Source organism: Anneissia japonica, unplaced genomic scaffold, assembly GCF_011630105.1.
Source record: "Anneissia japonica isolate Jap-2015-1 unplaced genomic scaffold, ASM1163010v1 scaffold4988_len2956909_cov206, whole genome shotgun sequence".
Classification (NCBI taxonomy): Eukaryota; Metazoa; Echinodermata; class Crinoidea; order Comatulida; family Comatulidae; genus Anneissia; species Anneissia japonica.
The window spans coordinates 414,793-431,621 of NW_022696345.1; the positions used below are offsets into that span (position 1 = coordinate 414,793).

The following is a 16,829-nucleotide window of genomic DNA, read 5'->3' on the forward strand; positions in this document are numbered from 1 at the left end:
CTTTAGAGTGGGGTCAAATTAATGTCAGCTATAGATGATCTTCAAAACGACAAACATGTCATAAATAAGGGGACATGTCAATTTCAGTATTTAATGTTGCACTGAATTTCAAAACGGTTACTGAGCCAGAACCTCGAAACTGTCAGCATCTTTGGCCAAGCGAAGGCTAGGCATATTCAGACGATCTTTACGAGCGAGTTTCGAGTATGGGAACTCCAAAATGGATGACCTGCGATTTATGCGATACACGCACCTTAAATCAAGTCGCGATAAAACACGCTTGCCCAATGAAATACTAATTTTCTGGGAAATTTTCAACCACAACCCTTGCTGTCCCCCATAAAAGAACTTGCAGTCTCCTATAAAAGTACAGAATCAGCCATTAACATTATTTATTATTTTTATAACTATTATTTTATTTATCTTTCTTTAAGTTCTTTGGATATTCGCGACAGCTTCTGTTAGAGGAATCTGAGGGTTTAAGTAAAAATGACATAAATCTTTTTAAGAGCTTAGGTAATTGTTTTAAAATCATAAATCTTACCAACTTCTGGAACGTGTGTATATGCAAGAATGGTTATGCTAGTGTTTTCTAATAGGCCTATACTTCGACAATTTACCATCCCAACAAGATCACAGAACCTGAGCGTACCAACACGCAAGCAACCATGGTTTGTGCCTCTGTCTTGTGACGGGAAGAATTTGAAGTTGTTGCGCGCATGCGTAGACCCCGTGCACGTTCACTACGAACGCGCTCTTGTCACAAGAAGCACTCATAGCTAGTTAGCGCAAAGCAAAAAATAAAATATAAAATAAAAATTAAAACTTTGTTTTGCGCGCGGATTTCTTATATCCGACTCTTTAAATCAATCGTTAGTATGATGGTATATTAAGTGCATACCCCTTGGTCTTAGTAGTAGCTCGGTGGTCTAGACGACGCTGCCACCAGGTAAGTTTGACATGCAACAAACATATGGACATCATTTTTCGTAATATGGATAACGAACGCACACAACGATTGCTTTCAACACTTCTTATTATGACAGTAAAAACTTCATAACACATTTTAAATCAATATATATCAATCACCTCCTGATGAAGGCATATAAGTAAAGATAACGACATGCCTGTCGTATATATAAATTATTTTCATCATGATTCGTCAAAAGCGGACTCGGACACAAGAGTGTTCTAACCCCAGCTCCCGTAATCATTAGCTTCACTTCTTACAATAAGTTTTGTTGCATTGTAGGTCGGTAGGATACAATGTATCATCATCATCATCATTATTTCATTTAATACTTAAAGCGGATTCATAATTATTATTGATTATTATACTCTTTTTATATAGTTTTTTTGTAAAGTAATTAATGATAAATAGTTTTAACTGCATGATAAATTGTTCAATTTGTGCCTTTTTTGTGCTTACTTTTCAGTCCCTTTCTATTGTTCGTCTTTTTCATGCTGCTTTTTTTTACTATTAGAATATTGTAGATCGGATGGAACCCCATTGGAAATAAAACGTTTTCTTCACTTTATGGATTATCCCTGGTTTCACTTTCTTGCAATTTATATCTCTTTATTAATCTTCTGTTATATAGTGCTTTTTAATTTTTTATTGTTTTATGGTTGTTTTTAGATTATTTTCATAATATTATATTTATATGTATTTTAAATTCGAACCGACTAAATTCAAATCAAATCATCATCGTCGTCATCACCAGGACATATTTTTCTCATTTGTGGAAACCACCCACCTTTAGTTCTATTCTTTTTCATATAATTAAAAATAGAATACAAAATAACACTACGATTACAATATTACCTAGTAACCATCGTGTTGTACAACATAAAGTCATTTTCTAATGCTTTACACAATTTTACTTTTTTGTAATTTTTTTCATTTACAATAGTATAAAGAACATACGTTATTATATAGCAAATACACGGATACATTTTTTTTAATGAGCTTACAATTTCTCATATTTTTTTTTCATTTTAAGTTTTCAATCTTTTTGTTAACCTATCTGATAACATCATACATCATTTAAGTATATCTGCCATTCATTTTTTTTTGTTTAATATATACAACAATAATTAAAACACATTATGTGTCGTAATCGTAATAATGAAATAGTACCGTATTATACATAGAATATAGCACATCATAATGCTTATACTTTTTGATCCTGTAATTTCAATTCACTTTACTGAGCAATGCAAACAGTTTTGTTCAAAATATATATATTTTTTATTTTGTAGCTTTTACTATTTTGTACACATTTTTTACACATTTAGGCCCTATATTTATAAAAAATAAATAAATAAACAATAACCCCCCCCCCCCTAAAAAAAATAAATAAATAAAAAAGGAGTTTGACAATCAGTGTAATGAACCTATGTAACAGGTTTAGGTAGAGAGGCTGTAAACCAGGAGACGCATAAAGTTCCCTTTTCACCAAGACAAAATATGATGGAATGGTCATAGAAGGATGTATTACAGATTGAAATAGGATTAAAGTAATATAGCATGGAGTAATATATGAGATGGGAACCATAAGGTTAGGTCCATGCACGGTTCAAGTCTAAGACGATGCCTTCGCTCTATGTACATGTGAGACGCATCAGCCCATTACACTGAGAACAATATATACCGTCAAAAATTACATGTCAATAACAACATTATAAATGCTGTCTCTAATTTCTGAAAGTCAAATTTTGACCACTTTTTTTGCTTTTTCTTTGTTAAAGTAACAATACTTTTAAACTCAGATCACCATCATCATCGCCGTCATCATTATCCAATTAATCATCAAACATCGTCATCATGAGATGTCATCATCATCATCCTCACCATCATCATTACCATCCTCTATTCATCGGCAAAAAAACATCATCATCAAACATAATCATCATCATCGTCATCATCATTGTCACCATCGTCATTAACGTCGTCACTATCGCCATTCCTGGCTATTTCTTCTTTTCACCTCTGATCATGGCGTATTTACAATCATAGTACTGAACAGGTTTATACGTTTAAGAACATACAGTAAAATGGCAGGCGGTGCATTTTACTTAATTCTATTAAACGTTGGGTGGACATGGACGTGTTGGGTTAGCCGCATTTATTCTGGTTGAACAAACTTTTGATATCTAACTTCCTCTTTGAGGTTTATCTGTCAGTTTAACAACTGTTTTCATCAATAATGTTGAAACACAATTTACGATCAATTTACTAATCTCTGTGGTAGGTATTGTAAGTAAATGACGTTTAAAATCAGTAAGTGCTATTCAATTAATATATTAATTTAGCTGGGAAATACAGAAAAGACACATTTCGGTGTATATTGTAAGGCATCAATAAAGCGTTCATTTATTATTAACATTTATTTATTATTTATTATAATAGTATTATCTATAATATTATTATTACTAATTATTATATTCCAATGAAATGTAGGTAACGTAGGTTGTTTGTAGCGTAGCAGCTCTAGGTAGTCTAGGCGGTAGCGTTGTCATTAGTAAAAGAGGTTTGTTGACTTTTTTTCACACAACCCAGGGGCGGCTGTAGGGGGAGCGGGCCGGCTCTGCTCCCCCACACCCACCCTAGAAAGTAGTTTTAAAAGGCAAAGAAAAATAAATTATTAATCGCCCCAAAACAGATCAGGTTATTTTTTTACCCTAGGGTAGTGTTGTCTCTCGATCGCCCCCCGCCCCAACCTCGGACATCTCTGGATCCGCCCTGCAACCGCAATACAAACCTTTCAGTAATGACAATCATTAACCTTTTTTCTGACAGGAAAATAACGTCGGAGGTAAATTTAATGACTTGTATAATAATAGTAATAATGTATAGGTGTAATTTTTGCCCTACCTGACGTGGAAATGTACCGAATACTCAGTACATTTGAAAACAACTGCGAAAAAAAATCGCAAATTGTTCTCGGGTGGAACTCGAACCCACGATCTCCGATCACTAGCCTGGCATCATACCTCTAGACCACCGAGCTTGCGCCTGATGGCCAGGGTTGAATTCGTTGAATAATAATAATAATAATAATAATAATAATAATAATAATTATTATTATTATTATTATTATTATTATTACATTTTTTCTGACAGGAAAATAACGTCGGAGGTAAATTTAATGACTCGAATAATAATAATAATAATAATAATAACAATAATAATAATAATAATAATAATAATAATAATAATAATAATAATAATAATAATAATAATAATAATAATTATAATATATTTACAAAATAAAGTACTATAACTTACCCGTCTGCCTGCGTCATTATTATGAATATTCATGAGGTAGCGATCGTATTTCATTTTGTTCTTTTTTTCTCTGGAATCGACGAATGATTGGGAGAATAGGACACCGTATGCGACGTTGTCTGAACAGCCTGACCATGTGAAGCCTTCTTCACTCGTTCCCGTCACAGTCCTGTCGCAGCCGCATTTCAACAAATCCCCACTACTGCACGCTCGCGTAACAGAATGTGCTACCGCCGCAGACGCTATGGCATGTACAAACGCAGCTTCACGTGTTCCTGAAAAAAAAATCATTATTCAATTTAATGTCGATATCGATAATAAGTATCATACATACAGCAATAGACAATTTTTTTAATGAAAGAAATTGCTGGAAACCTGGTGGCATCAAACCAATTTGAAGAATTGTTAACAGTTAAAACCAATTTGACATTCGACAGACCAAAAGGTACAGTTTACCCATTAATAAGTCCACCAAAAAGCGTTAAGGGTGGCAGGGCCCGGGGTTTTAAGCATGGGGACATATTCTTGGCTTTCTGCTTGGTTTAAATACTGCTTTTAGTTAGGCCTATGTGTATAACAAGTGTATGATTAAGAAACCAGGCGATAACAAATCCGTGATTTTTGCCCACCAAACACGAGATTGGTCGTCAGGCGGTCTACATATCTGTCATCGTATGAAAATGTAATAGTCGAGCAACAATAATTTAATAAGTGAACACTTATTGGAGCAAATTGGGAGTGAAATCTGCGGCAACCATTAAGTCTAGGCCTACGCGAGCTTCATCAACATTCTCCGGAGACTTTTACAGGATATAAAATAAAACTTTTTAGTGACACCTTTTTCCTGCTTTGTTGTGATTGAAAATAACAGTAACCTTCACAGTTGGCAGACGATCGGGAAACTGACAAATCAGAAACTTAGGCCTAGATGATAGTTATATATCGTCGAATAATCTGGTTGCTTATAGTTCCCGCCCTAAACTTGAAAATATGTTGATTTTATGATATTTAACAGTGCTTCGAACATAGTATACTTTTACAAAGGTGGTAAATCAGTAAAAATGCATATACAATCCATTAAAATAATAAATTATTATTATTATTTTTTATTATTATTTTTCTTGTTTGACGTCCACTTGACAGTGATGGTTTAAATACAAAATCAGAATGCATCCCGCTTTAAGTCCAACCACAATAACATTTATGTTATGACAACAAGGAAATTTTGTCAATCTTTATCTCATGGGGGTGCCGTATTTAGAACTTGTACGTAGAAACATGTACAGTAGTTTAGTGAGGCAGGAAAAGTAAATACGCCCTCTACGATGGTGCAAGTTTTAGAAATATCTTTATTATCCAATTACTTCACTGTTGCTGCATTTAGTTTAATCACGGATATCCGACATGTAATCCGATGCAGATGAAAAATATGATTTTACGCAGGCGACGAGATAGCTATTTATTGATTGTTGTAATGTTAAATAAATTAATTTATTTCGAAGTGACTCGAATACGTCTCTCATAGTCCTTCAATGAGATGATATACGTGATACAAACCACACGTCATTCGTTATGCCATGCAATACACAAGCCGTCTTGAATTAATATTAATAACATTATTATTAATAATTAAATTTTAATTTTATTTCTGTTCAATTTCTTCAAATGTTACAATATTGCAGGAATAATTATTTGAATCTGATGAAATCGTTTACGAATACTTTTATATAGATGAATCAATTTAACGTTAATCGAAGTCAGTGTTGAGTGTACAGACGTAGGTACCATCAATCGATCGGAAGCGTGGTTTGATCATCAACCAATAGAGAGGTCAAATTGTAATGACGCGACTACTTATTGAAATGGACTAGACATAGGGCCTATGCCAATTTAAAATTATTAATTGTTTAATACTACTGTACCTATAAATGGGTGCAATTACATAGTAAGTGAGGGAACTGTTAAAATTGCCGCGCCTACGTGAAAGCTTCTTTATGGATCACCTAACCGATAAACGGCCCTTCGGAAACACAGCGACACGATGCCGAATGCACTAATTCACAAATGCGCCAAAATCTATGTTAAGAAGTCATCCTTTCGTTTGAGATCATGTCACAACCAATAACTTGAGTATACCGGATCCTCATGAATATGTGAACCTTTTTTCTGTTTAATGTATAGGCCCAACTTATTTGCCCTTAAATTACAGACGATTGGCGCGCACCACACGTCAGAAAGTTTCATTCGCAGTGTAATAGAGAAGTAGGCTGTCTGAGAGTAAATGAAATTAATTAAGGTAAAGAGGCGTATATATGATTGCGCAATGTGACTCATTATGTGCCAACATCGCTAGGGAGAGCAGAATCATAAGTAAACTATTCGAAGGGATACGGGTTATGAAACAGGGCAGACAGTCATAAGGCATACTGGATCCACTCGATGCTAATACAGGCTCTTACTCACTATGCCCGCAGTCTCTCAAAACCAATTATTATATTAAAGTTGATGTATGCGCGAAGAATATAATTTTAATGAAATAATAATAATATCTCGAATTTATATGGCACCAATTCCAAACAAGACAAGGCGCAACGCATGTGAAAAGCCACTGGAAAACAAATATGTTTTAAGCTGGTACTTAAAGTTGCAAATAGAGTCCTTAGAAAACTGATGATAACACTACTATCAAACGCTCACAATCTCCCCATCCCCAAAAAAGAATACCGCGATGACGATCTGCAAGTAAACCGTAATAAGGGCATAGTTATAAGTATGATACTTCCTAATTAACTATTCACAGTACGTACACTGTAGTAAAAAACAAATCCATAATAATAGGCCTAATAGTAGTACATCCAAATAGCAATACACTATATATATATATATATATATATACAAAGACATTTGCGACATTCAGTGTTTTCCATCGCATCTTTTCGACGAAGGTGTAAAAACCAATTGCAGCATCTGGTCACTACGTGCAGTGAATTTATCAACACCGCAATGTTGTTAGAACTTGTAAATGACCACATACAATATGTTCAAGAAAATTAAACTTCTGCTAGTCATGTCAGTTCTAAATGCACTGGTCGTAAATCTTGGTTTGTGTGCAGACGACGAAAAACTTGCGCGACGGAGGACGTTGTCGACAAGCTATACGGCTCATTTCTAGCAATGAAAATCGCTCTTAAGACATTTCAGATCACATCACTTTCAAAGTAAAAACACACGGTCAATTATAGGCATAACCATGTATTTTGTTAGTTAATAGATTATAACTATAAGCATTTTAAAATTTAATCTAATGGGTGTATACAGATATAAGCTCATAAACTGACTAACAGGAAAACGTTAGTAGTAGAGTAAACGAAAAGTGAGCAATATAGTCGACATATTCAACTGTTGCATATAACATTTCATTAGTTTCGTATTTGGTTATATATGCAAACATGGGGTAAGTAATACGGCATGAAAAGTAAATATTTAACACAGCTTAACCGATTAGGTAAAACAGACAGAAGAATGTAGCTGGCTTAGGATTCTGTTACCAACGAAGGCATTAAGGAAGAGAACAGCGTCTTAAACTCACTGTCGCTATTTATGTTTCATCAAAGATAGTAGGCCTTTATTACACAGTTACAGTAGGTATATTACACGGATGTTACAGCTCATGATCTGTTATATCAACCAAATATCCTTTGCTGCAGACTCAATGTTCTACAATTAGCTACGTTTCTGCTTGGATTTGTGAGCGGTCCTTAACACAGTTAGTGAATAGCGCATTCTGATTGGTCAAATAGTTTGACTTGATTGAAATGCTGGAAAAGTACATTATATGGAATTTAATTTTTCTTAAATAATACTGTAAAACGTATTGAGAACTTAACGTTTTCGTGTTAAAACATTGTAGAAACACAGTAAAAAATATTTTATAAATGGTCATGGCCAGTCTATACATCTTTACATATATATGAATTTAGATTGGTGATTATCTATCAAAAATTAGAAAATCTAGGCCCAATTCTACTGCATTGCAAATAGTTAAATAGTGTTGCTTCATAGTTCAAACAGAGATGCATATTCTAAACAGGCTCCCTCAAGTCTGGAATCGGTATGTATGTATCAGTATATTTTTAACGTAAACGCCCGGTGTTGAATAATGTGAACATTCTGGTCTCGCATTCATGTATTGGCTTCGGTTTACAGCTTCATTTACTAATAACAAATTAGTATTATTGCGTATCATACACTAGTGGAAATTTTCAAATTTTAATGAATTTTCAGGAAGCTTGGGTAATTTTGGGCAATTTTTGCTGAATCTTGGGTAATTTTGACCCAGTCATTGGGTATATCAAAAATTGTGAGTGGTCACGCTGCGCGCAATCCAGATACCGGTACAATTAATTTATGTCGACTCGTGATAGATTCGTTTTAAACGCATTTTGTGCGCTTGGACTGACTACAAAGCAGGCTGATTATGTCTAATAGTAGGCCTATTCAATAGGAAATTGTCAGTTTGAGGCTATTTCTTGTAAATATTACCCAGAAACACTCAATCAAACAACTCAATTATTTGATCAGAGGATGCAGAATAATTAAGCATACGTGTGTGACCTATTTCATATCAATTCAAGGTCAGATTCAGTTCCCGAAGAATGTCTTTTGCCATTTAGTCAAGAGTTTCTATCATAATTGCTCGAGAGTTGTTAATATCAGAAACTTTATGACGTTTAGAACAGTAGAAAGACAGACAAAAAGAGGAGAATCATATCTTTTATTTCACAGGTCACCTAAATTATGATTCACTATCTGCTCTGTGCGTTTGTTGTAATTAGCAGGCCCATTTAAGATTCCTCGGTTATATTACAAACCAAGGGGAGGGGTTGGTAAGCCTCGCTTTAAATGGTTAAATACAAATATAGACAAAAAAAATGAGTGAAATAATGTTTGCAGACGAATGACATACAAGCAATAAACTTTGATGTAATTGATGAAGATGAATTTTGATAAATTAATATACCTGTCATTATAGATGACTGCATATTTTTGAAATATTTTCCCGGTGGATATGAATCGACTTGAATCTAAAACATCTGTTTCGTTTGACAACATTTGTAACGAAAAATCACATTATCAGGCAGACAATTTTTAGAAATTGATCAACGAAATTCGACATAGGTCTAATTCCATAGAGTACTTAGCAATTCGTTTATTACAAAACCACAAAAATGTCGCCCTCAATTGACAATATTTCAGTCTAACATGTCTTAACCCCAACCCTAACTATGTCAAAACTAGTTAATGTAGTAATAGGCCAGCTAAGGTCAGAGTAAGACGTGTTTCATTCCGCAGGCGAGAAAAACTGGCGAGAATTAATATATTAAATATAACGAAGAAATTCCTAATTTCCATAAAGGCAGTCTGTTCATAACAAGGTAGCTTAGGGAGACGGTGCTGACATAATGATCGGGCCACATTAAGTCAGAGGAGCCCAGGCCACATTAAGTCAGGCCCAGGCCAGCCTGAAATAAGTTCAGGTTTATGTTACCCACGCTTGTAAATTTATTTGACCTAACGTTTAAAATATGATGACCAATTCAACGGTTGTGGGAAAATGAAACCGAAAAAACCTAAAGAATAATTACCTTAAATACAGTATGAAAAACATAACGGAAAGCTAGATCGAACTAGATATTTAAATAAAACACCTTGCTACATTAAATAAAAAATTGCATAATTTCCAGCTATAACTCGAATTTGCATATCTTAAGGTTAAGGTTAATGTGCGCACTCTATAATAGTCCTTAAAATACTGTATGGGGTGTTCTATCGGCTAAATATGTCTTAACATAAAATAGACAAATTCACTTTGCTGTCTTAAAATATCATACGCTTTGCTGTTACAGGCACTAGGACAAGTAATGAGTTTAGCGTATCATAAAATCATCTGCTCTGATTTTTTTTATGAGCCAAGTTTTTGAGCGAATGATTATTATTAACTCTGGAACATTTAGTATCGAAAATTATAACATTAGTAATATAATAGTAGGGTACAGACTACTCAAGGACTACTGACCACACAGAAGACTGCGACGGTAATATACAGTGCCATAGACCTATACTCTATTACTAGTAGGCCTCCAATAACAAAATGTACCGTGAAATTATATCACAGTGCAGATTTGTTTGGCCCATGGGATTTACTAAAAATCATAAGCCTATCTGACACACCTCTACCGCGCTACACCTATAATACATCCGGGCTTTCAAATGGGTATCACACACAAAAAGTTAGGCTCCAGACATAGGGATTTGGGGGGCTCCACGTTGGGCATGTGACTTTTAAAATCCAAGATTAAAATCACGTCCTGGTAGGCTTGCAATGTGTCGTGATTCTGGAGCTATTTCGCAGGAAGTCACATGGTAAATTCGGAAAGAGGGCTGATTTGATTCTGTTACACAGCCAAGTCATAGCATGTCAAACTAGTAAACCACGATAAAAAAAAAACTTTATAGACATTTATGACCAATAATTCTGAGAATTCCAGTGAATCAATGTGAATAATCGCACAAACATGCAAGTAGTTAAATACTAGTATAGGTTGGCGTATAATTTTCCAAGATGGCAGCTTTACATTATTTACTGGATTCTTTGATAAGCCGTAGCGAAGCCAACATTTCCCGATACATGTTAAAGATGAATGAAAATGATCTCTTCAACACGGTGCGACTGCATGTATTGAAGTTGGTAGTCTTCCAGTCCCAGTGTCCTGGGTTCAATTCCTATGACAACAGGATTTTTTTTTTGCATGACTAACTCCACCCCTTAAGCCTCATTATGAGTCTTAGTTTATAAAGCAAAACGGGGTCATGTGGGAGAACAGTAGGCCTGTCGGTTTATACTGAACAGTGCTGTAAATAAGAAAAAAATTATTAAATCGAATTTGCTAATTTTATGATTTTTATATTGTTTGCGTATTACGAACTTTTAATATGACGCTGACTGCAGTGGACTTGGAACAAGGAAACTTGGAGGCAAATATTATAAGCCATCATTACCATCGAATTTCCAGTTACCGGTGTTTTAGTTGTATTTTAAAATCAAAAACCTTTAGGTAAACTTGCTAACACACACAAGAGCGCTATACTGTAGCCCTTTTTCAACCAGCTCATGAACACATCGTCCCATGAGGTTCGTTGTCAAAGAAGTTGCCGTAAAGAATGAAATAAATACATCATGGGGTAATAACACAATCGATACGGTAACATGTCGACAGAGATTTAAATTATTCTGATTTTCTTCTGCACATAAAATTCAAAATAATGATCAAGACTTTGGATATATTATTATGACAGATGATGAGATCGTTGACAAAAATTATGCCTCACTTGCGTGCAGGTTAAACTCAAAGACAGCGACAGTGAGCCTAGAAAGATGGTTGTTAAATGTCACCGAAGGTGCTATAAACCTTGAAATCTAACATGGATTTGGGTACTTCCAATACTGTTGACGATTTTATTATAAATTGGAAACCACTCAAAGAAAGTGATCCATAATAAAAGTCAGTCTCAAGCTATGTAAAGTGACTAGTTTGCCAGTAACTGTCAGACGTATCACTTGTTTAGGTAAACGAATTTCAACAAGGAACATGTCGTAAATACGTTATTTGTCATTTAAATGTCAACACAGGGGACTATGCGACAACTTTATATGACTACAGTAGCTATGGAGAGGAACTTGTGTTAAGCGACATCCATTCATCCGGCAACTTCCTTTCATGTCCTGTCTAATAACTTGGAATCATCCAGGTCAGTACGGTAGACTCAGCGAAGGAAATAACATTAGAAAAGTAAATGGTTTACGAAAAAATAACTGGTGACACTTCCCTGTTAGGGCTTCATTCACACTAGAGCTATTTAGACGCGTTTGGCGCAACGCGCGTGCGTCCACGCGTATAATGACCGTATAATAGGTCTAACCTAGTGCTAACCTATAGCTTTAAAGTTAGTAATGATAACCATTAAGCAATCATTAAGCAATAAAAACAATTATAGTATGGCTAACCAAAATTTAATTCGGATTAATCATTTTCCGGTTTTATCCGCCAAATTGCTAATCAATAGGCAATCAGTTTTCCTAAGAAACGCGCTAAAGACCTAATGTTGGTTGGAAAGAACCAAGGGTTGGAGTGATGCCATAGCTATTTGACACGCAATCTTCTTGTGTCTGATGTCCCAGACGAGAAGCCGATCCACTACGTCAGCAGGGGATGAACATTCGGAGGAATTAAAGTGTATTGTTCCAAAATAATTCCCACAATAAATCTTTGTACCTTTGAGGATAATTTGTCAAAAGCAAATTTCGATACTGTCTTAAGAAAACCAAGCGTGAAATATACCACGAAGAAGAAGAATAACAACTGTTATTTACTACCCATGACTGTACATTAACCCTAAAAAACGGCGTGACATATCGCGCATACCACCATACATATCAAGCAAGTTACCATCAACACCACATAATTCATGACGTAAACAATTTCAGACAAGATCTTTTCTATCGAGTTTATGGTATAATTAATTTTGTGTCCCCATCCATCCGTCTATGTCCGATGAAACATACTGGCTCGAGTCATCTTCGTATACAGTAATTGGCTATGAATAGTGGTAACACGTACTGTATCGTATTCTAACTGTAATGATATAGCCACATTATTTACGAAACCATTTTATTACAACTAAACAAGTTGATAGCACCCTACGTAATAAATTAACTAATTTGATTTAGGTGATCATAAGACTTAATCGTATGTCAATCACACTCAACCCCTTGACCCCAGAAATATAAAACGCGTAAAGTCTTGGTGAACTGCTTTGTTGTGGCGTTTACCGTTTGCCAGATTGAAGCCTTTACACTAAAAATCACAACAAAAAAAATCCCCTTGCACTCGGCAACCGACACAAGCAATTGGCGGGTGCCTACTGTTGAAGCTTGTTTTAAAGCACTATCCTAAAGTCCACGTTTCCAAAATCCGGAGTTATGTGAACGCGGAAAACTCGGTAGCGTCAATTGTTTTTGCGTGAGTTGGTATTTAATTTTAACTGGTTCACCTTTATTAGGTTTTAACGAACATTTTATCTTTTATTTGTTGTTTGGACTGGGTTAATAAAATATATAAAATAAGTTTTTTTTTTAAGAAGACATGATCGCCGGTCTCAAACTTTTTTATACTTTAAAGCCAGGCTTACTTTGAATATTTAGAAACTGGGGGAGGGGCATAACCACCCTTCTTTTAACCTTTTTTAACCCTTTCCCCCAGTTTCTAAATATTCAAAAATCGGTATCTCATTAACCGCTTCCGAGTTTTTCTTCAAATGTGCTTTTTTTTTTAATATAGAAACGTTTTCTCCAACTGACGTATCGAATGTGAGAAGAAAAGAAAACCAGATTTAGCCTACTCAGAAAGCTGGATACGACTGCATTATATTAACCTAATTAAAGGATACAGAGCGTTAGAAAAACTTTAAAATCCATCGGTCATGTATCATTCAAGGAAATGCGTAATGAAAGATTGTCTCTGCAACTTAACGGTTCATTGAGGTTCTTTAAACTTCATTCTGTAGATATTTTTAAACGGTGGAAGACAAACTTGTGCTCAAGTCTTATCTCTTGGTGTTATAAATTATTTCCTACAAGTAAATATGTCAACTTTACAAGAGTGGAATATTTTCCCGAAGGGGTGGGTTAAGTCATTTTCCAGCTGAGGTGGGTAACTCCTTACCTTAAGTGAACACTTTCCTTCAGAGATGGGGGGAATTGTCTCCCGGGATGAAGCATATACTAACTGGAAATCTTGTAATTGATCCGGTAGCTGTAATTAATTTATAGCTCCCTGAATCAATTACAAGCCGACTGATAGTTCTATGCGAAGCTGAGAACGTATGTCTCTCTTAAATTGGTAAAGAAAATATTTTCTTGTTCTGATTTTCGATTGGAAGCTAATAACGTACTTACATACCGTATATAAGATAATCGATTTAAATTTTGAAATGATATAACAAGTTTTTTTGTTTTTTTTTTATCTCAGCACACACCGTAGACCTATAAATTCAAGTTGTTTTTATTTTAGGTCCTTACAGAATACCGTATGTTAGTTTGATCATGATTTGATATACTGTAGTATGCTATCGCCTCTGCTATCGTTCGGTAGACGTATCGAATAATTTCGTCTGCTATCGTCTGCCTTAATCTGTTAGATCAAGTAACTAGAGCATGTAACGTCTTAAATGAGGCTATATTTTCGCTCATTAAGCTTCGTCGTACCAATCCAAAGTCAAAGTTACGTCGCTCACAACCATCAGAAAAACAATGTACCTGCACGACGCATGGACATTGTTGGTTTGTAATCTCATTTTGTGTCTTCATAATATCATCTGCATCTATTCTTATTCGGGTCAAACTTGTCACGTTAAAAATACTGTAATGTAATAAATGATCATAGTCGATTGATTTCAATAAGGGAAGCAAAACCGCATTTGAGACAAACACAACCACGGATAATAAGGCATATTGGCCTTGTTAAAATCAATTCTATTCATTGGCAAGTAGGTGGCTAAAATTACCATTCAGAATCCCATTTAATTCTCTAAGAATACTGTATCGAAATAGTAAAATAAATATAATCCATCGGTGATTTAACATGCAACCAGGTCACCGAATTCCACCATTCTTTAGAGTTCTTGTTTCTTCTTGATTTTATATACATTTGATGATTATACTTTTAACAGTTTACTTTAATTTATATATAGGCCTATTATATATATGCATTATATATATTTGGCCTACTGTATATATAGGCCTATTATATAATTATATTTTGATTGAAAATGGATTCGGTTAAAAGAAGATAAATGATCTCTAAATTGCTGAATATTTAAAATTGTCCTTCAGCAGCAATGAAGTGAAATCACGTCAATGGTGTGAGTTCTATTAGGTTAGTCACCAATAACACCAACTACAATGTTGATGAAGATAAATAGTGTAGATTTATGATAGAGCCACTAAAATCAAAAAATCATAGGCCTAGTCAAATCTGGCTTTATGTTTTTGATGGCAACAGGCATTTGCGATCAGACCGCTGTTCGTTCGACAATTTGGAAATATAATTTACGTTGAATATTTAAAATTAAACTGTGTACAATCAAGAATTTATAAGCTATAGAACATTATTTCTTGCTAAATGATAGGTGATGTGATGATCATTATGACAAGCAGAATTTGGTTCGAACGAATATGAATTTCGGATGTTCTATCATCAATGTTTAATATTCATAGTGTGTTCAACTAAAACAAATTTATGAACATAACCAGTTGTCATGATACTGTTGTGGTAAGCTGGCTTGAGGGTTAATGAAATAAAACATGTTCTAATACCATACAGGTATGATGGTCTCGCTTGGATATGGATCTGTGCTAAGCCATTAGATTCAGCTTCTGCAAAAGTTGTTAAGAGGAACAATATAATGGGGGCGCTTTGTCACACTTTACACAATAATAACTAATGTTTTTATATCTATTTTAAGATTGTATGTTTATGTATAGGTCTAATCTCATTTGACTAGCATCAGAATAAAACTTGCGCTATAAAAACAGAATCAGATAATTTATATCATTTTATTATATAAACTACAAATATATTTCTGGTAACAAAGCTGTTTAAATGATAGCAATCAATTTGGATTATCCTCGTTTCAATTTAACCAATTTTTATTAGATTATTTTATGTCCTTCAAAAGGTCATCGATAGGGGTTAACTCGGTTGCGCGTGAACAGAAGATTTGATTCTTAGAACCGGGTTATAGCACCCATTGGCTTACTCGGTGATATTTCTCTAGGCGAAATTAGAAATATTTTGAGTTTATGCCAATAAATGTTTAGGTGTAATACGATTTAGCCCCCCTGGGTAAGGAAACTGAATAATGTAACAGGTTAAACATGGACCACCATGGTAACAGCAGTCGCCCAGTGCTCGTAAACTTGTACTTGATAGGGCAGGAGTTAAGGGTTTTTGAATTGTTTTCTTGTAGTTTGATCTAGATTTATTTATTTTATAAGTGGCCAGTTGAATGAACTTAATATAGACAGTGAAAATGTATGTATAGAAAGAACAATTCTGTAACTCATTGCCGCTACCAAAATATAGGCTTAAATGTAGTGTTTCCAGCACGTCTGTATTAATGATTTAATTATTAATACCATTGTGGTACCAGCTGTTTTAATAGTACATGTACAGTAGTAAAGTTATTTCGTAGCATATTTGTTGTGGAGCTGTAAAGGCCAACTCAGACAGCGTCGGCCGACGCAGCCCGACCCGATTTATCGTCGGGGACAGTCTTAAGCCGTCGTGAAAAATATTAAACATGTTTAATATTCTACGGCTGCTCACACAGAACCGACGCGACAACAAATCGCTGTCTGAGTTGGCCTTAACTGAAATAGATCCCGAAAAAAAAAAAAAAAAAAAAAAAAACAAACAAA

General features: G+C 34.7%; 1 protein-coding gene across 1 annotated transcript in view; it reads right to left on the reverse strand.

Annotated features, from left to right (window-relative positions):
- The window catches only part of LOC117101787 (protein Wnt-4-like), a 44,901-nt gene that overhangs the window by 3,660 nt on the left and 24,412 nt on the right, over nucleotides 1–16,829 (reverse strand). The window contains exon 4 of the mRNA XM_033241860.1: nucleotides 4,292–4,566. Within this exon, the coding sequence (XP_033097751.1) occupies nucleotides 4,292–4,566 (275 nt within the window). The remainder of the gene's footprint in view (nucleotides 1–4,291; nucleotides 4,567–16,829) is intronic.